Source organism: Zeus faber (genome assembly GCF_960531495.2).
Source record: "Zeus faber genome assembly, chromosome: 10".
Taxonomy (NCBI): Eukaryota; Metazoa; Chordata; class Actinopteri; order Zeiformes; family Zeidae; genus Zeus; species Zeus faber.
The window spans coordinates 24,935,034-24,958,691 of record NC_137199.1 but is presented as its reverse complement, the minus strand read 5'-3'; the positions used below and the strand labels follow the sequence as shown (position 1 = coordinate 24,958,691).

General features: G+C 45.5%; 2 protein-coding genes across 2 annotated transcripts; both read right to left on the bottom strand.

Annotated features, from left to right (window-relative positions):
• Positions 1-1,600: 1,600 nt before the first annotated feature.
• LOC307235964 (uncharacterized protein) lies at positions 1,601-9,747 on the bottom strand (the record flags this gene model as incomplete). The annotated part of the gene is made up of 8 exons (XM_080008224.1): positions 1,601-2,535; positions 3,520-3,664; positions 4,403-5,028; positions 6,703-6,844; positions 7,546-7,722; positions 8,144-8,332; positions 8,727-8,906; positions 9,652-9,747. 8 exons carry the CDS (start codon positions 9,745-9,747, stop codon positions 1,601-1,603), a joined length of 2,490 nt encoding a protein of 829 aa, XP_079864350.1.
• Positions 9,748-10,649: 902 nt separating this feature from the next.
• On the bottom strand, positions 10,650-20,796 carry taf7 (TAF7 RNA polymerase II, TATA box binding protein (TBP)-associated factor). Its single transcript, XM_080007604.1, has 12 exons — positions 20,644-20,796; positions 19,593-19,669; positions 19,252-19,330; positions 18,056-18,189; positions 17,706-17,829; positions 17,457-17,515; positions 16,924-16,996; positions 15,237-15,350; positions 14,861-15,055; positions 13,687-13,799; positions 11,562-11,621; positions 10,650-10,941 (listed from the first exon to the last, which is right to left on the bottom strand). The coding sequence occupies exons 1-12, from the start codon at positions 20,660-20,662 to the stop codon at positions 10,897-10,899; spliced, it is 1,092 nt and encodes a 363-aa protein (XP_079863730.1). The 5' UTR covers positions 20,663-20,796; the 3' UTR covers positions 10,650-10,896.
• Positions 20,797-23,658: the final 2,862 nt, after the last annotated feature.

Genomic DNA, 23,658 nt, shown 5'->3' with positions numbered 1-23,658 from the left:
TCCGGTTGCTAGGGAACTGTCCCCAAGGATGTTGCGCCGCAGGTCTCCGAGTTGGAAAAACTGTTATGCGGTTCATAATAGAAATGGTAATAACCGCGCGGGAAGTGGGCGCGGGGAGGACATCAGATCATTAAAGCCCACGACCCGCCCCACATGCCCGCGACTATTAGAGATCGCACGAGGTAGTTTTTGGCGTCGGCGTCTGTCGCGGGGCAAAGCCTCGCGCTCGGAAGCCCGACAACAAATGAAGACGCTCGGATGAAGGGGGAGCAGAGGGGACGGGGAAGGGGAAGGCAGGGGGAAAAAAAAAAAAAAAAAGATGCAAAGATGCCGAGGAATGTTTACTCATAGAGCGCTTTTTTATTGGTACTTACATCTCATTACACACTCCCTGCGAAGAAATCTGGCCCACACGTCTGTGCATCCTACCCTGGTCTCATTTTCGGGGCGCACAGATTGATATGAGACCGGCAGATGGTGAAATGGATGAAAAGCAGCTCTCCCCGCCGTGTTTCGGTGTCAACGTATGCCTGTCTCGCTTACCGCCCCCCCCCCCCCCCCCGGCGTATGGCGGAACGGACAAGAAGACGGGAGTAGGAGAGGAGTGGATGCGTTTTATTTGCGGGCGCTGTTTTGCCTCCGCTCTTTCTTTCTTTCTTCTTTTATTTATTTATTTTTAACGGCGGAGCTCACGCCCGCCCGCCCGCCCGCACATGCCACGTGCCCGTGCCGTCTGACCCCGTCTGGGGAAGATTTCTTTGAGGGGGACGGCCCTGCTAGTGTCTTCCCCAACACACACACACACACACACACACACACACACACACACACACACACACACACACACACACACACACACACACACACACACACACACACACACACACACACACACACACACACACACACACCTCCCTGTAGCTTGACTGGAGCGCCGTGATTGAGGAGAAAGTGTCTCTGTGGAGACAGCAGCCACCACGGGGGACATTGCTACAGGGATCTATATCTGTCCACACTGTGTTGTATGTAGTAGGTCAAACTGCTAACGATGCCTCCCATTATCTCCCCGTGTTTTTGCCCCTTCCCCTTCCCTCCCCCCGTACTGGAAATCCAATCCCTGAGCTTGTTGTAGTTGGACAAGCTCGTTTGTGTGTCTCACGACGGCACAGCGGATCACTTAACCACGAACAAGGTCTCGGCCCTATCTCACGCCGCCCAAGACTCACTCATCACCCTTCACTGTCCGGCAGAGGTTTTTTTGTTTGTTTTTTTTTGTTTGTTTTTTTAAACACTGTTAATATACCTCATTAATCATCGGTGTGTTTCTACTTAACCGTCTCGATTTTTATTGCATTTTTCCACTTCCAGGCGAAGCACGCAAACACGTTCTGCCTGTCTTTTTTTTTTGTCGTTGATTTTGTATTAAAGATGTTTGTTTTGTTTGTTTTTTTTCCTGAAGAGAGGCTTTTTAATAAAAAGTGGGTTACTGGCTGCTTTCTACTCTTTGTGTGCCGAAATAAAAACTTTGTACTTGACATACGCAAAAGCCTGCCTCTGCTTTTTCACGAGCCTCTGACGGTGGAATAACAAAGCCGTGTCTTTATATTAGTTTTTTCTTGTGTTTGCGCTTGGACTTCTTGGCGGCAGAATCGTTTTTCCCCGTCGAGGTGCGCGGCCCTGCCCCCGCTGCCTGTTCATCGTTCTCCTTCACCTTGCTTTTGTCCGTTCCGCCCGCCTCGCGTTTGCCTCCCTCCTCCTCCCCCTCCCACTCCTCGGCTTCTCCCGCGGCCTTTAGCGCCGCCGTGGATAATTTACTCTTATTGGACGACTCTGATTGAGTGACGCCGTTCCCTTTGTTGCCGTCGGAGGCTTTGTTCCTGCGACTCGCCCCGCCCGGACCCTGCGCGACGGCTGATTGGCATTTGACCTTTTTCCTGCTCGTATCACAGCCTGATCTCTTGTTCCCTGCACTATCTCGGGCCCTGCCACCGAGTGTCGGATGGCTGTCTTCATCGCCCGCTCCATTATCTGGTGCGCCCAGCCCGTCCACACAGACCAGGACCCCGTCTCCCTTATTCCCGCCCACCCTTTCTCCGCTCTTCTCCTTTTTCTTGCTCTCCTCTCCCATTTTCACATTTGGCCCACTCCGCCCTCTTTCCCCGTCGCCCCATTTTTTATCGGCGGTCGCTGGTTTCTCTCCCCCGTTCGGCTGCTCCTCTTCGTCCCGGTTCTCTTCTCCAGCGGCTTCGGCTTTCTGGGCGAACGTCACCGTCCTCTTTCCCGCCCCTGTGGCGGCGGCGGCGTCGAGGCTGGCTCCGCCCGGACCCCACTTCTCGTGCGTGGTGTCCCAGTAGGTCTTGTTCTGGCGGGCATGCAGGCAGCGGATGTTCTCGCCCAGCTTCTTCAGCTCCTGGAGGACCACCGGTCTGAAGGTGGGGTCCAGGCGCTCCACCGTGGCGAAATCCTTGCGCGCTTGGTCCTCGTTGCACAGGGCGGCGTGAGCCCGGGCCCGCTGGTACACCGCCTTCAAGTTCCCTGTAATCCATTGAAATACACAGGGACCCCAGGAATAAACACGAGGGAAGTTGGTGATTTGAAGAGAAATTTGAGGGGAGGGAGGGAGAGAGAGAGAGAGAGAGAGAGGGAAACGATAATGAGTGGGTAGTGACGATAATCAGTTAAGACAAAGCTCCTGCGGGATCAAAAAGGATAGAATTGCTTCAGTGGAGCATCAGACGTCGAAGGACGAGAGAGAGACATACAAAGAATTTGCAAAAGGAAAAAGGTGAACTTGGGAGAGAGGTAAATTGAGGCAAAGGGGAAGCGTAAACACAGCTATTTCACATCGGCCGAGCCAATAAATAATTCAGATGTAAAAAAAAAAAACAAAAAAAAAACAATGACATCCTTTCTGACTTGGATGTCAAGGGAAAGAGAGAATTACTCAGTAGAGCAGTGGTGAATATTTGTCGGGTGTCCTCCACAGTTAACTGAGAAATCCATCTGTGTTAGAACATGGAGGCAGACAGGCGTTTGTACAAATGGATCTTCATCCTGGTTCTACTCAGGATGAGGGTTGAACAAAAAACCCTGTATCATAGGAAGCCTCAAAATCTTTTTTCGTGGGGTGGTCATTATTCTATATTAAAAAACGTATTGTGTGTACCATTTCATTTGTTATGTGTACTCGCTATTCAGGATATAACACGCAAATGACGCAAATGCATTGATGAGCAGGGCTTTGATTGTGATGATGGAATGATGGAATGGAATTTGTGTTGTTTTGCCTTCCCCCTGTCACCATGGGGTATTTTGAATACTGGTTGTAAGTTCAGTGCTGTGGTCTTCCACAACAGACCCTTCATTTGGCTTGTTATCAGATGGGCCCTTGGGTTGCTGGACTAAAAGCAAAATGGCCTGAGCTCATACATGACGCTTTCCACGACGTTGTTTCGATATATCAACTGACATCAATCCTTCTGTGTGGCGCGGCGTTTTAAAAAAAAAAAATTAATTTACCTTTGTGCTTTTTGAGCAGTGCGCTGTTGAGTTCCACCACTTGTCGGTACCGGTGCAGCTCCAGCATGCACTGGCTGAGGTTGAGCGTCAATGGGAGGCGCACCTTCTCCAGGGACTCCCAGTCCTCCCCCTTCCGGTCCACGAGCTGGAACACCGATGGAAGAGGGTGGATGGAGGTGGATGGAGAGGGGAAGCAAGAAGGAGAGCGAGAGAGAGAGAGAAAGAGCACCGGCGGAGGGCGAGGGAAGGGGATTGGTGGGGAAACCGGCAGCAGGGAAGGATGAGGAACCAGCAAGGATTGTGTAGGTGGAGATGAAAGATCAGAGGGAATGAAGATGAAATGCAGAAATGGCGAGAGGAGAAGGGGGAGAGAAAGTAAAGCAGGGAGATGACAGAAGGGTGGAAGGCGGGATGGGATGACATTGTTCCACGGGAGGACAGCGGGAGCGGGCGACAGCGCGAGGAGTTGTATGCACGATGCGAAAAGGTGGAGGCAGGATGGAGGTGTTGCGGAAGAGAGAGCGAGAGAGCGAGAGCTTGGGTGAGCGCTGTCACAGTGAAATCTCTGCGGGTATCCGTTATTTTTAGTTCCTTTTTTCTTTTACTCCGGTTTGCCAACACACCTACAATGCCACAGCTGCACCCTTTAGTTAAAAGAACAGAAACAATGAAAGGTGAACAGATAAGACACGGTGAAGCCCACAACAAGGAAGCACCTAATAACAAAGGTTGGATTTCAACTCATCCGGACCATCTGGATGATCCGGGAAAAAAAACATTGATTTGCAGAAAAGGCTCAATTTGTCCGTTTTTTTAGACGATCTCTAATATTCGGGACACTGGTGACCTGACTCGGCGCGTTGATGAAAGCGATGACACTCACCTTGTACTGGAGGAAGTCCACATACTCCATGGCTTCTTTGAACTTTGCGGAAGCGTCGTCGTGGCGGTTTTCTTTGATGAGGAAGTTGCCTTCATCCTGGAGGAACATGACCATCCGTAGCATCTGCTGCCAGTCCTCCCCCGCGCCTCGAGGGGGAGCGCCGCGGTCGCTCCCCCCCTCCTCACCACCGGCCGCTCTCTCCGCTTCTCGGGTCTTCCTGGGTTCCCCCTCCTCATTGGCCCCGCGTTCCTTCTCTTTTTCCCTTTCGGGCGCCTGAGATTCCCCTTTTCTTTCCGCCTCCTTCCCCTCGTCCCCCGCCGCCATGGCAACGCTCTCGGCCCCTTCCTCCGCCGTTTCTCCTGCGGTGTTCTTCTCCCACGCCCCCTCCTCGTCCTCGTCCTCGTCGATTTTGCCCTGGTTCTCCTTTCCCAGTATGTTCCAGTACTTCTCCTTCTCCTCCCAGTACTTCTCCTTCATGCGCTCTGACAGGGCCTTCAGCTCCCTGTGCACCAGAGGGGCCAGCGTCGCGTCCAGGCTGGCCACCGTGTGGAAGTCCCTGCGGGCTTCCTTCTCGTTCCACACGGCGGCGTGCGCCTTGGCCCTCTTGTAGTAGCCCTTCACACAGTCTGTAGGAGAGGACAAAAATAAAACCCCATCTCTCCAAATATGCCTCTGACAGAGGAAGGGCAGATACGAGCAATTTTGCGGCTCGTTCATATCCGTCCGCAAATGACTTTGCATGCAAATTTTGCTTTTTTTTTTTTATTACAAGTTCACTATTTTACGTGCCTTAATTAATGGAAATACATGAGAGACTTTGGAAGCCTGTGGTGTTAATGAAGGTTTAATAGTAGTTTTCAAAGTTATATCGAAGATTGATAAGTCAACACTGTAACCAGCTGTCTTATTATTCCCCTGCCGTCCCCATCCTGGATGCTGTGTATGTTGTTCCCTGACAATCGATGTTAATCACTCAAATATATGGGATACATGCTGTGACGCACAATACAGCCGTGTGTGTGGGTGAACTCACGTTCATGTGCTGACACACACACACACACACACACACACACACACACACGCTTATCCCCGTACCCCAGAAGAAGGGACTGGAGCGGTGGCTCAGATCCCTATTAATGGCACTCTTTCTCTTCTCCTCTCGGTTTCATTTCCCTTTCCTCTAAATCTTTCATTCTGCCAACATTTAAATAGATTTCCTCATAGCCTGTGGCATTGGCGGTAACACTGCAGAGACTCGTCATCGAGAGCTTTCTAAAGGATGAGTGGGATGGAGTGGAGTGCCGGAATGGCTGATTTAGAAACGATAGAGACAAGGTTACAGTGACAAAAAAGCAACAACAATATCGCGGTTGGAATGAGATGAAAGCAACGAGAGAGAGAGAGAGAGGAGAAAAGAAAGTGGGGGAAACAAAAGGAATAAAGGGAAATTAACAGATGGGCGTGACGCAGATAAAGAACAGAAGGGGCTGAGGGACAGAGAAAGGAAGAGCAAAGGTGCAGTGATAAGCAACAATCTGTCTGAGGACGGCCGCTGTGGTGGGATGGATCGTTTCCATAAGCCTCATTAAGAGCATCGGGGCTCCGAGTCCCTCCCCACTGCAAGTTCACACTCGCGCACTTGCACGCGCACACACACCCAAATATAAACATCGAAATAGTGGCTGTGGGACAGCCTATCTCCAGGTGCGGGTATAACTCCCATGTCTCAGAGCCTGATACTGTGTCAGCGTGTGAGCTCCCACAGGATTAAAGTGCCCGCCACTGGCGCTGCGGTACAATTCCCCGTCCCGCCCGATACCAGAACGGTACCTCGTAATGTCGACCTACAGCGAGAATATAGAATGTCTGCGATGAGGCCCGACAAGATGCCCTGAGCCCAGTTTGGAATTGTCTACTTATGGCAGGCTGCTGAATTCCCTTTGGATGAAGGGGTTTCGGGGTTGGATTCGGGGTTGTCGTGCTGTTGAGGATGTAATTACCTATCGCAAAATCAAACGTGGGTAATTGCATATTGTTATATTGTTCATTACATAGTAACAAAAAAATGCAAGATAGAGGAAAAAAAAAAAAACTTTCAGAAAATACCTGCGTGCACCTTTCAGGTTTTCCAACCGCATTGATGATAAAACGCCGAAAGGAAGGGGTGAACGTTTTTTCGCATCACAAGCATTTGAATATCAAAAGAAGTGCGTGCATTAGTATTCGGCGGGAAGCGCTTCCAAAAACTCTTGACCCTGCATTTAGCGCGGAGCGCCGCTGTGCGGTGCCGAGAGCTGTACCTTTGTGTTTCTCCAGGAGTTCAGTGGCGTGTTCTATCACTTGGTAATACTCCTCCAGCTCCAGCATGCACTGGCAGTAGTTCAGCTCCAGAGGGATGATCAAACGACTCAGGTTGACGTAGTCTATATCGCCTGGCATCTCCTGCACGCGCACGCGCACACGCGCACACACACACACACACACACACACACACACACACACACACACACACACACACACACACACACACACACACAGATGGAGGGACAAAACGGGAGAATGATGTGACAAACCAGCCAGTGTTATTGTTTGGCATTTCTCACTGGCACATTATGAATGCTTAAGTCGATTTCTACTGGATCAAATGAACTTTTGTGTGAGGCTGACAGAGGAATATCGCAGATGCTTAACACGGTCCAAGGACATGGGGAGATACACGCGGCGGCTCCTTCTCCTCGGCGGCATAACGTCGACTCTCAGTCAGTTGATACCACTTTAGGCGTACTCAAGTTTTTTTCCCCCCATTCCTTTCCTTTAATACATGGGGCTAAAAGAGCAGGGGCTATCAAAGAATATTTAAGAGTTCTTATGCTGAACAGAATCATTTTAAGTAGTAGTAAGTAAATATTAGGTAGAGTAGTCTACCCCTATAATATTTAGCCTATTCATAGCTAGATATGAATAGATATGACTAAATCATATATAGCCACAGTATATATGTACAGGCTGTACGACTTAAGTATTTTTTAAGTGCTATTTTTTCAGTTTCAAGGACATCATGCAAACCAATTTCCAATGTGATCTTTATTCTTTAAAATCTCTCCCGCTCTCTCTCGCTCTCTCCCTCCCTCTCCCACACTCACTCGTGACTGGACGGTTTTCAGCAGCAGCACCGCCTCCTTGTACTTGGCGGCGGCCTCTCCGAACTGGCCCTGCTTGACCAGCACGTTGCCCTGCATGTGCAGCGTCGGCACGGCCTCCATCTTCTCATCCTTCTCCATCATCCAGGACTCTCGCTGGTAGGACAGCGGGTCGCCCACCTGCCGAGGCGAGAGGCAAAAAAAATTATTAAAGAAAGAAAATAAGGCTGTGAACGAGACGAGCGGATACGAAGGACACTCCTCTACATTGCTTTTCGTTGTGTTTCAGAGTTGAGGGACTTGAGAGTTTTATTTTTATTTTATTTTTTTAAACCGCTTCGTGGCTTCGGGAAACATTGAAATGATGATCAGCGACCGTAAATGTCTCGGTTCTGGAGGAGGGTTGGCTTGTTTGGATGCAAGGTTTCACTTAAAAAAGCCAGCTTGCACGTGAATGTAAGTGTCCAACTACAATTTGAGCGAAGACAGACCGCAACAACAACAACACACCCCTCATTAAAGCGCAAAAATCCAGAACCTCATCATTGTCATGTCCTCATTTGCTTTCCTTTCCATAATTTTTTTTTTTTTTAAATCTAACCTGTAATAATTCCATGATGAAAACGAGCGGCTGAGGAGTCCTCATCAGTTCGTCCAGCTCGGGGTAGCCGGTGGAGTTGTACTGGAACAGGTTGCCCATGCCGCACATGTGTTTCTGGCCTTCCAGGGGGTCCTTCCCCATGGCGACCAGCCGCATCCCCTTGGACACGATGGGGTACAAACCCGTATGCTGGAAAACACGTCCATGCAAAGCACATAGGTAACAACTTTAACTGTTTAAATCCTGCCTCAAACGAACCCCTGCCGAATACAGCTCTTGCCAATCAGTCGCGCGAGAGAGCGACAATCAGGAGCCGTCATTTTACTTGTAGATAGAATACATTTTTCTCTGGAAGGGAAAATGGGGAGAAAAACAAAAAAAAAAACATCCACAATGAGATTGCACTGTTACTGTTTATTAATAGTGCGTGTGTAGGAGGCTACCAGAGGTATATCAATGTGCATAGCAATGAGGCGCAAAAAGCCTCGGAAGATCTGGCTGGGGTCAGTGAGAAATCGCTGCCGAAAAAGTGCACGTGAGGGGAGCATCGCTGTTTTCGACGAACGCTGAAACGTCGACTCACGATGGCGTCGCACCAGAACTCGGCCACCTCTCCCACCCTCATTGAGGTCAGCAGGGACTCCCAGATCTCCATCTTGAACATCTTCCCCACAAAGATCTCCGCCGGCCTCTTCGCCAGCCGGCTGTCGTCAATTACCGTGCGCTCAAAGTCGTCCAGCAGCGTCTGGAAATGGAAGACCAGCTTGAAAGAGAAGAAAAACGTTTAAGGGGGTTGGATATTAAGGATTGAAACACATAGGCAGGCGTGTAGTTGGTCTTCTGTGTTCTGGGACATCTACCGAGACGTTCCTCAAGTTTAAAGTGCTGATACGTAAGACGAGTTCAGGTCAATCGATCAGAAGCGGGCGTACTTTTGAGAAAAGAAGAGTGACTAAGTCAAGGGGAAAACCCTGATGTTGGGGGGTAAAAAAATTAAAATTAAAAACTTGCAGAATTCTGGGACTTGCAGCGTAATCCACCCGACACACAGGATTTTATGAATTCGACACTTTAAAGATTAGATATTTATATTTATTTATTGTCTTCGTGGATCAAACTATTTACATTGGGATTGATTGTGTCAAGAGGCCTGGAAAAACAACATGCACATATACTACATTTACGGAGACTCAAGCTTGGAGCCATATGGGCGGCGACAGATTAGGCGACGAACAGAAACGCATGCATGCACACACACTGCCAAAAACACGCTGCAATTCGGCGGACCAAATGTTTGCTCCGTGTGTAGCGGGCAGATCCACAATAATCCCCCGTTCATGAATAATTCAACAGAACCTAATTGAAGTGGGCAGTGCAAAACCCGGGCTAAAAATATCCATTGTTCAATTGAGACAATAATTAGAGTGCAATGTTTATTATGCGTGGCATTGTTCTGAGGGCAGTGTACACCAAGCTGCATCGCCGGAAATAGGCGAGGTGTGACTTACCTTGGTCCCGGGTGGGAAGTGCGGCAATGGCCCCGTGCCTCCCGCGAGGATCTTCTTCTTGACCCCTGGGATATTGGCAAGGTACGCCTCCTCCATTCCGAGTGTTTTACTTAGCGAAGGAGTACTTTGAGCTGTCAGCGCAGATGATTATATCTTCAACCTCAGGGCAAGTCGGTCGGGGATGGGGGGTGATCCAGACAGAACGGTTTGGTTTTCTTATTTAATTCCAGAGGACCGCGCGCAACTGGTTCCCCCCCGATCAGCCGAGGGCAGAGAACTGTGGCTTGCCGGTGCTCTCTTGACAGATGGCAGGATTAGGATTAGGTTTGGAGATGGCCACTTTAATCGGAGGAGCTAAACCCCTGGCCTCCTCCCTCCTCGTGGTGGGTTAATCCCCGCAGGAGGCAGCGAAGAGGTGGGGGATGACCGATGGCCCAGACTCAAGAGGGGAAAGTTCCAGATCATTCGGGAATAAGCCAAGATCATTCTGGGAGGAGCGACGGCGCTCACCTGACGATGTTGTTGATGTCAACAACAAGAATTAAAACACAAAGGGAAACAAACAAGTAAATAAGGATTGCATATTTCGTAGTACTGGGATCCTAGTGGTTTCTTGGGCATTCTTTTGTCAATCCTTAAGACAGAAGTTAAGATTTTCAAATCCAAATTGAGCTATTCTGTTCATCAACCCTATTTAATGAGTAAGAATTTCCATCCCAATATAATTAATGAGATGGCCATAGAAATTTTGTTCCTGGTTTCGTGCCAGAATATGTCCCACATCAGTAAGAAACCAATAATAACCGAATGCTTGGATAAGCATTAACTGTGCAAACTGAATGTCATCTTGGTTCTCCCCGTTAATCCACCGCCGTGAAAGAAATACATATTATCAAACTCCTCATTCAGAAACAAAGAAAGTCCCCGGTAGAAGGAGAAGCATTGGCCCCCGAGCATTGTTCATTGAGCATTGAGAGCAAAAGAGACACATTTTTACCTTGGATCCATAATAACCATTTAATCACGCAGTAACTGACAATTTCATTACAGCTTCAAAAACACAGATAAGGCACAAAAATAAAAAAAACCTAAAACAAAAAAGACTGTTTTTTCCATCAGTAATATTGGAAAAAAAATAAAGTATGACACAGCAGATGAGTGAATGAGGACACAAGTTGCCTTCTTCAGAGCCTCTCGTGCGCCTGGTGGCTTCTCTAGCGGCGACGCACTGCTGCCCCCTGCTGGTCACTTCTCGATGAGCGAGTCCAGCTGCTCCTGAAGCGAGGCCAGCTGTTGGAGCAAAGGAAACGCAGGCGCGATTGATGCCCGACAGGCCTGGGGCATAATTGGAGGCTAAGTGGATGACGATTAACATGTCATCCCACATTGATTCATTGCCTTCATTCGTCAATACAAACAGCAAAACAAGCGCTACCGCGGCTTTCAACAATGAAGCCTGAGTTGGTTTGTACAAAGAAAATAAAATGTAAGAAATTGGGTTTGTATTATGTGGATTGGAGAATTGATTTGAATGCAGAGCCTTGAAAGTTTTGAACGGAGAGAGGGTAGAATGACAAGCCGTATCATACTGATAGGGCTTTTTGACGAAAGCCACCACTCACTTATATTTTATTTGGAGAAAACTAAGACTCTTCAGACATTTATACAGAGGGTGTAGGAGAATAACTGGAGTTTCTCAAAATATATATATTTTTTAAAAGCAGTCTTAGTTTAGACATTGTCTGGGAGTCTCTTCTTTTTGGAGTATTTTAATACCTCACGTCTTCACCCACATTCTCCAATTTAGATACCTAATTTGAGACCAATGTCCCGATAGCGGTACAGGTAAAAAACTCTGGCCTTTTAGTGGGGGGAAAAAAAAATAAAATAAATAATAATAATGTTCTTACCTGCTCCATCTCTCGCTCTTCCTGCTGGATTATCTCATTCAACAGAGCTTGGAAGCGGTTCTGCGAGGAGGGAGAGAAGCAGAGATCTGACTGTGATAGCTTTATACCTCTCCTGTCCTTCTCTGGCTTCCGACAGAGAGGCCGTTCGGGACGCCAGTCGGAGCAAGTGACCTTTTCCTCCCGTCTGCCGTAACGACCGCAGATCGCTCCATGGCGACTCATGTTTTACACTTTTTATGCCATTTCTTTCCCACAAAGAAACACTTAAAGCAACACGATGTAACCTTTATACCTTAAAATAACAGCTTCAAAATCATTTTGATGGTACACTGAATCGTAATATTGGGAATGGCTCCTCTTTCATTTCCCTCCCACCCCTTCGAACGCCTGTTCTTGCACTATGTAACTTCTGTGTTTGGGTTCAAAACCACGGGAAAAATGTTTGGCTCCTGTAATTACTTTTTTTTTGGCTGGCAAAATTTATAAAAAAAACAAAAAAAAAACAGATAAGTTATAATCTTTGCCAGTCAAAATATCCGGTAATAATGCTCATACAAAACGAGGTTTGTACAAGGGGCGCTGTGACCTAGGTGTATTATATTTGCGTTTGTAACATAGACTGTTATTGAAACGTGAGCGACAGGGTTCAAATTTGTCAGGAAAAATAAATTATTTTCGTTTTACGACGGTGGTGTGAAAGTGCAATTGCACTCAGAAACTGTAGGAGCACAAAAACCAAAGGTTACATAATTCTGCTATAAAGAGCTGAAGGCAGAAATGCAATATTCATAAACTATTGGAAGTATTGTCTCAAGTTTGATTTCAAATGTGGCTGTTTGGAAAAGTTCCAAAATATGAAGATATGACACACACACACACACACACACACACACACACACACACACACACACACACACACACACACACACACACACACACACACACACACACACACACACACACACACACACACACACACAAAATTTTATTAGGTACACCTAATACAATCAGGAATGATTGTTGGTGCCAGACGGGCTGGTTTGAGTATTGCTGTAACTGCTGATCTCCTGGGATTTTCACACACAACAGTCTCTAGAGTTTACTCAGAATGGTGCGAAAAACAAAAACATCCAGTTGAGCAGTTGGCAGTTCTGCCAACAGGAAACGCCTTGTTGATGAGAGCGATCAATGGAAACTGGCCAGACTGGCTGGAGCTGACAGAAAGGCTCGGGTAACTCAGAAAACCACTGCACAATTGTGGCGAGCAGAAAAACATCTCAGAATGCACAACACGTGGAACCTTGAGGCAGATGGTCTACAACAGCAGAAGACCATGTCGGGTTCCACTTCGTCAGCTAGGAAGAGAAAACTCTTGCTACATCTGGCACGGGCTCACAAAAACTGGACAGTTAAAGACCGTAAGAAAAATGTAGCCTGGTCTGACGCGGCTTGATTTCTGCAAAGGCCCACAGACGGTAGGGTCAGAATCTGGCGCCAGCAGCATGAATCCATGGACCCAACCTGTCCAGGCTGGTGGCGGTGCTGTAATGGTGTTAATACCAATCAATCATGTCTTGAATGCCACAGCCTATTTGAGTATTGTTACTGACCATGTGCATCCTTCATGGCCACAATTTACCCATCTTCTAACGGCTACTTCCAGCATCATAATGCACCGTGTCACAAAGCAAAGGTCGTCTCAAACTGGTTTCATGAACATGACAATGAGCTCAATGTTCTTCAGTGGTCTTCCCAGGCACCGGATCTGAATCCAAACAAACACCTTTTGGAATGTGCCAGAACGGGAGATTCGCAGCATGAATGTGCAGCTGACAAATCTGTAGGAATTGCGTGACGCGATCATGTCAACATGGACCAGAATCTCAGAGGAATGTTTCCAACATCTTGTGGAATCCATGCCAAGGAGAATTTGGGCTATTTTGAGAGCAAGGGGTGGCCCTACCCAGTATGAGTGTAGTGTTTCTGATAAAGTGCTCAGCAAGTATTTTTTGCCTCAAAGGTCATCTGTGTGGCTTGCTAATGCTCATAAAAAATGCTCAAAATCAAAATTCTGTATGTGACTACGTTGTGTGTGTAATAGAATGTATCTGTGTTTAATGGTCACCTTGAGGGCCTGGTTCTCCACTTTCATGATAAGTTCCTCCTGCTGCTTCTTGCGGGCACGAGTCTCCTGGAGCTTGGCCTTCACGTTGTTCATTTGCACCTGGTACTCCATCACTGTACGGGAGAGAAACACTGATAAACCGCGTGCATCTGCTCAGATAAACCCGCTGGGAAAAGTCTGAGCAGATTTCAAAACAACCTTTTCAAAACATTCACATTTAAAAAATATATATATAATAATCTTTCAAAGACCGTCTGAAATCACATCAATCTGAACTTTTTTCAATCTGAAGTCTTTTTACCTTTATACCTTGAGCATGGCACACTGAGCCAGGCGGATGCGCCCTAGGTCTTTTTTTTGTTTGACAACCTTCGGTAAATCTAAAAGGAACCAGCAGGTTATAAGTCCGTTTGGTGAGTTCACCTCAGGGATCCACCGGGGGATGGGGGGCTTTCATTAAGCCCAAACAAATTGAGAGATCCTCACAACAACCTGTGGCTGCAAACCTGTTCGAAAGTAATATTTCCTTCCCATCCCCACTCCCCACACACACTCTTAATTCTCTTAATAAAGAAGTATTGATGAAACCCAAACTCCCAACAGACGGCACTCATCTGGCTTTCACTCATTAGCTCAGAGGAGGAAAAACATGTGAGGCCAGACTTGAGCCTGGAGGAGCGGAGCTCGCCGACAGCCCCGTGCGCACTGGTGAGTAGGCATTGAGCCGTCAGATCAGACAGCTGTCTGAGGTGAGCCGAGCCACAACACCTGTCAGACTGCAAGAGGGGGGAGGCGAGAGCAGCCACGGGAGCAGTGAGTACTATGGGTTGTGGGGTTAGTGAGCATGTGTGTGTGTGTGTGTCGTAGAGTAGATAGCCGACAGCCTTGTGGGGGTATAGAGGGTGAGGGTGGGGATGTGTGTGTGTGTTGCTTAACCTAGAAACCCCAGCTCTGACTATAAGCACCTGGCGCAAATTATTTTTTCCTGCCCTCCGTTTTGAAACATACCTGCAATTTTGATTCAATGTGATGTTAAAAATATCTCTCTCGCTCCCTCTCCTGAAATTGGCATAGGTTCCTAGGTTCCTAGTTCTAGCGGAATAATAAGGAAAAGGCAGCAGGGAAGGCATCACTGCGCTAACACCCTCACACCGTTCCGGAGACACCCGCTCACCTATCTGGTTGTCCCTGTCGGTCTCGTGCTGAGCGGAGTCGGACTCGTCGAGTTTGTCCTGGAGCTGTCGGACCAGATCATCCTCTGTGTCCATGATGTTCAGGTCCTCGTCCTCGTGCCGGTCCCCTTCGTCTTCCTCATCCTCGCTGCTGCTGCTGATGTCGTTGAAGATCTCCCGCAGCTCATCACGTTGTGCTGGCCAAGGGGGGCAACGCAGAGGAATACACACACACACACACACACACACACACACACACACACACACACACACACACACACACACACACAGTCAATTTGGGTCACACGGTGAAGGATTAAAAAAAAAAAGTTAAAATCCAGGGACGTTTTCAGGCCAAACACACGTCGCGTGACTTACCCGAGGAACCGTGGCCCATCTTGTGTCCCGAGGTTCCCGGGGAGGAGTCCAGGTTGGCCAGGGAGCCATGTTGGTCCGTTTCCTTGCTCTCATCCTCAGCAATCACCTCCCACCCTGAACACTTTGGGTTAAGGCCAAACTGCTCGCTGTTCACTTTACACAGCACTATAGAAGCTGTTAGCACTATAGAAGCTGTTAGCAATGACTTCTAGTAAGCTGGATGTTATGAAACATACTTTCCAAAACTCAATGGGCTCTCAGCAAAAGCAGACAAAAAGCTCTACTAAATCTGATACATTATACAGTGAGATCATTTTACAGGTGAATAGACCTTTTAGGATAAATGAAACATAAATCTGACATGCTAGCTCACACCAAATGAGCTTTCTGAGCAAGATATAATTCGACTGTGGATTCATAAGCAACTCTTTTCTCCTGGGATCATGAAAGTATCATTTTTGCAAGGCGTGGATTTAATTCACATCACACAACACATCACATTTTGTAGGCCTTTGCAAACCCCAGGTTTTAGATTATGGATCCAAGTGAACCCAAATGGGAAAATGCATTTAGAGGGAACGCATGGCTAAAAAATGTCCTTATGGGATATGGGGCCACAAACTTGACAGGCTGCATGTACACAAAGCCATTTATCATCCTCCAAATTGCTTTCTTCAGCGTTCCTTGATTCTTGGCTGTGAATGTAAATGGTGTGGTCCACAGAACAGTCTTGCAAGATGAATTGGAGTGGCATCTGAGACGCTGCAAGTTGCATGTAACGCTTGAACCATTTTTAGAAACTAGCCTATATGACCAACTGAGCAGCAGTAATGCACAGTCAATTTCAATTAACACTCAGCAAGCAGCCATTGAAAGCAGCCCTGCTGCTCTTAGGTCAGGCAAATTTTGAGGTTCATTATGGTGCTAATGACCTCCCTGTATGTATCTCTCACACTGGACAGGTACATTTCCTCAACAGGGCGGGGCTGCTGTTACAATATATTGTAAGAGGTAATCCATAAGATTATTCTGTAAGAAAATAAAGAAAAAGCGCATATTTGGTAGTTTATTCAGCTGGCACTTTATCAGATAGTGCCATTTAATGTATTACAGTGTATGCAACATCTCCATGCAGCTCTTCTATTTGCTGATTCCATTGTTAGCAGTGGGATCCACATTTCCCTGCAAAAAGTGAACGGCAGCAACAGTGAATTTGATAATGCTATAACACGGACATGGATGAACATTCACAAAAAAGAGCAAATCCCTGGGATGAAAAAAATATCCCCACCACCTAGACCAAGAAAAAAAATTAAAAAATTAAAAAAGGAAACTTTACTAAAACTAACTAAAGTTGTAAATTCGAATGGCATTCTGAGACTGGGATTCTGCAATCCACCCAATACAGACAATCTTATGGTTCGCCACTGTAAATTGATTATCATGACCCGTTAATGTATGAATGTATGCCTAGTATGTTGTGTGAATCGTTTGTGTACACATCACACACACACTGTTGATAATTCAATGACAATAATTTGATATTACGTGATATAGAATATACTTCTTTGCATGGATACCACAAACCTAACAGTGTATATATTGTTTTTTCTGTCTCATTACTCAAGAGGTTCGATCTGTCTGGACTCTGTAGGGGAAGCGTTTTAACGCAAAGCTATAAGGATACGGACATTGACGGCATCTGCGTCAGTGCTTAGCAACCTCTTCACCTCCTTTTCCACGTCAGGAGACTCGATGTACTGGGAGAGTCGGACAGAGTTCGATGTTACCGCTATTAGCATGAGACACATGCACACAAACAGAAGAAGTAGTGTCTGGCCACATGCCAGCGAACACATTAGCGATTACAAACATGAGGCCCAATCAATACTGCTCAGCTCTGCACCTTGAGGAAGATTTATTCATAAGGAAAAATGACTGTAGCAGCCCGGCGTTCGCACGGACCCTTCCACATTGATCAAAACACTGATGAAATTGCTTTCTTGCATACCTTTTTGCCGAGCTAAGATGGAGAGGCTTTATTAAAATGTAAATCTTTGTTTTTGCTTTCGGTTCTTGTTTTATGAAATGTAAATGCCTGGTTGGAATAAAGCGTGTGGAAGAGACGCATCGTCAGATGGGGGATGCTAAAGAGAGAGAAGAAGGGGGGACGCTCGATGAGGAGGGAGGGTGCTCAAGGGGAAATGAAAATGTCAGAACCTTTTTTTTCGCCGTCTTGCGAAATCTTCTCTTGCGTGTGTTCTTCAGAGGGTAAGTGACTGGAGATGAAAACAACAGGATTAGTGAGATCAAGACGTCTGGATCAGGAGGAGAGGACGACCTCAACTTCACAAATAAGTTATTCCGAAAGTTTACGGTGTTAACGGCTGAAGTGCAGAGCTCAGCACAGAGTGCGTGTGCGTGTGTGTGTGCGTGCGCGCGTGCGTGCGTGCTTGTGCGTATACTCACTGCCGTGGTTCCAGACAAACTTCTTGTCCTTGTCTTTGTCCTTCTTCTTACTCTTGGGGTCGACGCTTCCGGTGGGCTCTTCCAGGGGAGGGTAAAGGTCTCCATCTAGTGTACACACCAGCATCTAACCCGGTTCCCAATGAGCAGATGGTGAGGGGACAACATGGAGGCAGAACTCATTTGAATCATTTTTCATTACCATGTACCAAAAATAAATTTTAATTTTTTTTTAATTAATTGGATTGCAAAGTCACAAAGTTCAACTATTTTTGGAGACGGGTATTTCACATGAAAGCTTATTTTGCTGTCTATAACAAACTAATGGAAAGTGTCTCCTCTTGTTGTCCCACCTGACAAACATCAGCCGTCTTATAAAAGGTCTTCTTGTCCACCGTTTTCAGAGACTCCAGGATGCAGGGCAGATCAACAAGTTTGCAAGCCAACGGGACACGATCTACTCTCACAATGCCATGACGACCATCCGCTAAAAACAGAAAATGGTAGCACCGTGTAGAAATATTTTATACATGTTTGTGGTATTATTAGATCTGTCTAATAAGGACACTATGGTGACTGAAATGAACAACCTTTTGTCTCAATCTTAACAAAAAAAATTTCAATTGGAAATAAATGTACAAGCGCGATAAGATGAGATATTATTGAGACGTTATTGATATAAATACATGTTGAATGTAACAATCGAATCTTACACATTTAGCTTTCATGTAAAAATAATTTAGTGAGAAACACTTGCAATGACTCGGATTTCACAGATGCCATCTAATCCAACTATATCAAATATAACTATAAAGGAAGGAATCTCTGTCTGTCTGTATGTCTGTCTATCGCAATGTGGACATGTGACACATGTTATATTAATAAACAAGAGGACAGCGAGCCACTCAGCTCAGCCGCTTGGCCCTGTGCAGCAGTCAGCCTTCAGGGCTCTGCGACTGAGTCGCTTACGTCCGCATTCATGAAGGAAGGAATCTCTGTCTGTCTGTACCCTAACCCTGTATGTCTTCAACGGGCATGCACAGGTCAATACAAATACGCCATTTTATTCTTAATTTAACAGTTTTGTTTTTGCCCTGCTGCTATAACCCTAACCTCTGGGGATCAATTAAGTGCCATCTTATCTTTAGGACCCTGTATGTCTATAATTTGCAGCAAGTGATCCATTCACAGCTTCTGTATAACAAATCCATGAAAAAGTCACAGAATTTGAAAAATAAAATGCCCATACAGCAAAATAAACTTCATACAGCAAGGTCACGTTGGTATCAGGTTTAGGTTTGAAGAATATTATTACAATTATGAATATACAGTATGAGCACAATATTGGACCGGATACCTGTATGGCTTTCTGTGCCTAATAATAAGAACCTATACTGGGTCTTTTAACACATCTAATTTTATTAACAACAATAAAACAAGATAAATACATTAAGACAAATTTAAATTATGTTGTTTAAGCATTGTCAAATGTGATTTTAAAACCAATAATGTTCTCTGTAAATGAGGATGTGTATGAAAACAGACTTACGGTGCAACTCGATGGTAAGTCGATCTTTCAGGTTCATGCTGCCTGACTGGGCAATTCTCCTGACTGTGGAGGCATATTCCTTCAAAACAGTCAATGGAGTCTGCATTAGTGATAAAAGGTTTGGCTCTTTTTTGAGACTCTATTCTTTACGAGTGACTCGGTGAAAAAGATTTGTTCAAGTTTCCGAATCTTTGTTTAATTCAGTTGGTAATGGGAATAATGCATGGAGAGTCATTCAACAGATTTGTTTGCTACCATCAAATTGCTCAATTGAGTCTTGCACAAGCTAAGGTGGACGACACTCGTTAATTTCCACAGAAATTAATAGGCTGCTGTCTTACCATAGGCAACCTAAGGACGAACTGACTCTCCAACTCATGCGGTGCATCCTCTTTGTTCTTTGAGCCAACTTTTCCAACTGCAATCAGAAAACATCAAAGTTGACTTTTGCATTGATGGATGGACAGGGTTGCATGATCGTAAATCTTTACTATTCCTATAGCTATGAGGATCCCCCTCAGCGTAGGTCATAATCCCCATTTGTACAAAAAGAAGCATCCCTAATTAAACAAGAGGCAGGCAGTAAGTATTTTTTGTATGTAAAAACATTGATGTACTCAACGTCAGTGCTTTTAAAAACTGTGAACATTAAAGCACCAGCTCATACCCACTCTAAAGGCGTGGAATAATGTTTTGATTCGCTGCTGAGAATTTAATTCCTTATTTATTATACACCATTCTATTCCAATGCAAAATCAGAACCAGTGATTTCAGTAGTTGTGTAAGGAGGATCAAATCCCTCTAAATGAAATGATTAAAGCAACAAAAACTTAACTAAATCGATAATTAAATACTCCATGAAAACATTCCGATTACTATAAATTTGGCATGAGCACCAGTTTCACAATACGAGTGCTGCATTTTATTCCTTGTTATTTCAATTTTTTTTTTAAAAACAGCATTTCCAAAGTTTTTTTTTTTTTTTAATTATTATTAGAATTATAATAATAGGCTTCGAAAGAGGTCCTTCTGATCAGTGATCACCCCATAACAGGAGACTATTCAGGGGCAACATTTCAAGTCTGTGAGTAACGTAGAACATTGTCAGATATACAATCCAAAGCCAAAATTGACGAATAATAAAGAACATTGCACACATGAACCATTTCCTTCAGGGTTAAATTACCAATGTAATTTAAATCATCAAAATACTTTTAAGCAAAACACAATTTATATCGAACATGTTGGGCTGCAGCTGCATACGGATGCAAACCTTTCCCTAAAATAAATACAGTATTGTTAGCTAGAGGGGGGGGGCAGAGATGCATTAGCATTAGCATTAGCAACTAATAGCGTTAGCATTATATGGGCACAAATGGCTCAAGCGTTTACCTTTCAACTTCGAAGTCATCTTCGTGTCCTATTTTGCGAGGAACAACAACGTCAACGCAAAACACTCAAAAATTACATTTGTATTTCGAAAAAGATGAAGCCGTTCATCACTTTGAGCAGATCAAAATAACTGTTGTGGGCTGCTCTGCTGTGACCTCGTGCTGCATTCAAGTCCCGCACGGAAACCTCGGTTACCCTCCGTCCGAAAGCTTCCCGCGTGTTCGGTGTCAGTTGATTGTTTCGGTATATTTGCTGTACACCGGAAAACTGTGTAGTGATTGGTTCCACTTCAAACAATTGCTTGAATCTGTAAAAAAAATAAAAATAAAAATATTTATTTTTTTAAGTTTGTCCAACTTACAGTTGAGAAATTAAGCTGCCAATTTAAAGTTGGAGGTAAGTACTAAATAAACGATAAGGGTTCCAGATTAATGCAATATTTGCAAATGGGCCTCCAGTCCCGTCTGTTTTCGGCATCTATTGCACCGGCTGTACGGACAGGGCGTCCTGCTTTCCGAGGGCCCATCAAACGGGCGCGGATTTGGAGCTCGAAGGGCTGAACGAGAAACGCTTTTCGTCCGATTACGGATACGACTTCGAACGCCTCAGGCGGAACCCGGCCTTCACCACACTCTCGCGAGACCTGACACGTTTTGCCCCCTTGTCCCGACGGGACATTGCCCTCAACTGGACACCCGGATGATAGCAGACTAGAGTGAAAAGGCTTTCGGGCATATTTCAATAACGATAATAATAATAATAATAATAATGATAATAATAATAATAATAACAACAATAACAACGACCAAATTCATCATTAGGCGGTCAAAGCCTTGTGAAGCTTTGAGACTTTCTTCGAGACCACAGCGACACCCGGTGGCGGGCCGGAGATGTAGCAGATGTTGCTTCATCTGGCGTGATATGTGTCTGATATGTGCGCAATAAAAAAAAAAAAAAAAAATGAAATACGAAGCACTCGTGTTTTCATTGTGATCTTCTGATGTTCGAATTTAAATATTTAACCTGTTGCAATCAGAGCATATATTATGATCTATGTCGATATGGCTCAATCAAAATGCTGAATGTCTTGTGAATGTGTACATGTCAAATTACATGTTTTTTCAGTGAAAGCAAGCAGTATGAAGGCAGGGAAAGCAACAATCAATTCAAGCTTATAATGAATGCTTCCGCAGGGGATAGGCCCTATAAACACTGGGTTTGTCCATTTTTCCACGATTTACATTTATGTGACAATTATTTAATGAGTTGGCAATGTGCCCCTCTCTCTCTCTCTCTCTCTCTCTCTCTCTATATATATATATATATATATTTTCTTTTTTCCATCACCAGTGTTTGGGAAATAAATGTGTATAGGGGAAAGGTGCTTGTACCAGATAGCAAAAAGGGGTTTGCATCTTAACAAAACAAAAAGTGGAGTATTTTGTAAAAGTGGAATATTTCCTAAACGTTAAGTTATTGTTATCATTGAAATACAGGTGCCATTGTGGAGTTCTAATCTCCTAGTGTCCCCACTCTATCTACATTTCACATCTTTTTTTTTTTTTAACTTCCACCATTTTGGCCATTTGATACATCAAACTGTCCGTTAACTTCCTCTCACTCACAATGCCAATATCTAAGCATGCTAACTAAATGGAGTGGGCGTGTCCCTGTGTAATGCTCTATGTAATGCTACTGCAGAAAACAGAGGCGTCAAAAAAGACACAAATTAATAAGATAAAAGAAATTACACATGTGTACACTATCTACCTATGTGCGCAGTTAACTAGCGAGGCAAATTTGGGCAGGTAGCAGGTAGTCTACCGTACAAGTAACAGCGCGGCAGCATTACAAGAGGGAGAGGAGAGGTGGGCGGGTGTAGAAGTGGGGGCTGAAGAGGGCCAAGGGGGTTGGATGGGGTCGGATCCGTCCCCCCGCGCTGTGTTACGCCGACTGGGTCTGACGGCGGCCTCCGTGCTGGGGAGGTCGCAGGTCCACACCCGGCACAAGCCTCCATCTCCTCCGGGGTGGGACAAGCATCGAGGCCAAATATCGGTTGTTTTTTTTGCCAAACATCACAGCCGCCATGCCAGACGGATTTCGCACCTTCAATCAAAACCACAAGGAAACTTTTTTTTCCCCCTCTCTCAAATAGTCACTAAATTGAGTAAAAACAGGTGTCCTCAGATATTATTCACCTCGATATGCTCTCCATTTTCTGCGCTCCCCCCCCTTTTTTTTTTTTTTTTTTTTGCTGCTGGAACCATGTAAATTCCCCGTTGCGGCACTAACAAAGGTTTAGCTGATCTTATCTCACACCGTCCACCTCCAGACGTCTGTCACCGTCACACCACGTGGCAAACATGACGCACGTTTCGAAACAATTCATGCAAGTGATGGAAAACCGAATATGAGATATCACCACATTGACCTTTTGGTCCCCCCCAGTCCAGAACACATATAACAAATAAATAAACCCTCTTAAAACGCTGCGAATAACCTTTGAAGCTAGCTTTTTTTGTTGTTGTTGTTAAATAAATTAGATTTGTAGATATTGATAGAACCCCCCCCCCAGCTATTCCCACAGCAACAGACGGATGCACTGATAGTGACATAAGAAGTACACTTTCTGGGAGGGGCTTTTCACTTCCGGGTCACTTCCGGGTGTCGTCGCGGTGAATGGTTCGTCTGTTGTTGTGTTTTTTTTTTTTGGTTTTTTTTTCTCGAGTCGGTTCCTGACGTCACTCGGTGAAAAGATTCGTTCGACTGTCCCGACTCGTCGTTTATTCGAGTGGTGATGGGGGGGGCGGTGACCTCCGGTTGAACAATGAACGAGAGTCCGAAGAGTCGCTCGGCCCCCGAGTTGCGAACGGAGTTCTCCCCAGAACCGTGTCATTTTGAGAAAAGTCTTCGCTTGCGGGCGGGAGATTTCCCTCGAAATGAGTTATGTCTGGCGGGTAAATGAAAAAGTACGGATCACAAAAAAAAAACGATCCTCGGACCTGTTTCGTCCTC

What these genes read in the sequence shown, in the direction of transcription:
- taf7 (XM_080007604.1), bottom strand. An exon ending in CGCAGATGCCGTCAATGTCC is followed by an intron (nt 15,351 to 16,923) that starts GTATCCTTATAG and finishes CAAAGTGTTCAG; the next exon opens with GGTGGGAGGTGATTGCTGAG. An exon ending in AAGAGCGAGAGATGGAGCAG is followed by an intron (nt 10,942 to 11,561) that starts GTAAGAACATTA and finishes TTGCTCCAACAG; the next exon opens with CTGGCCTCGCTTCAGGAGCA.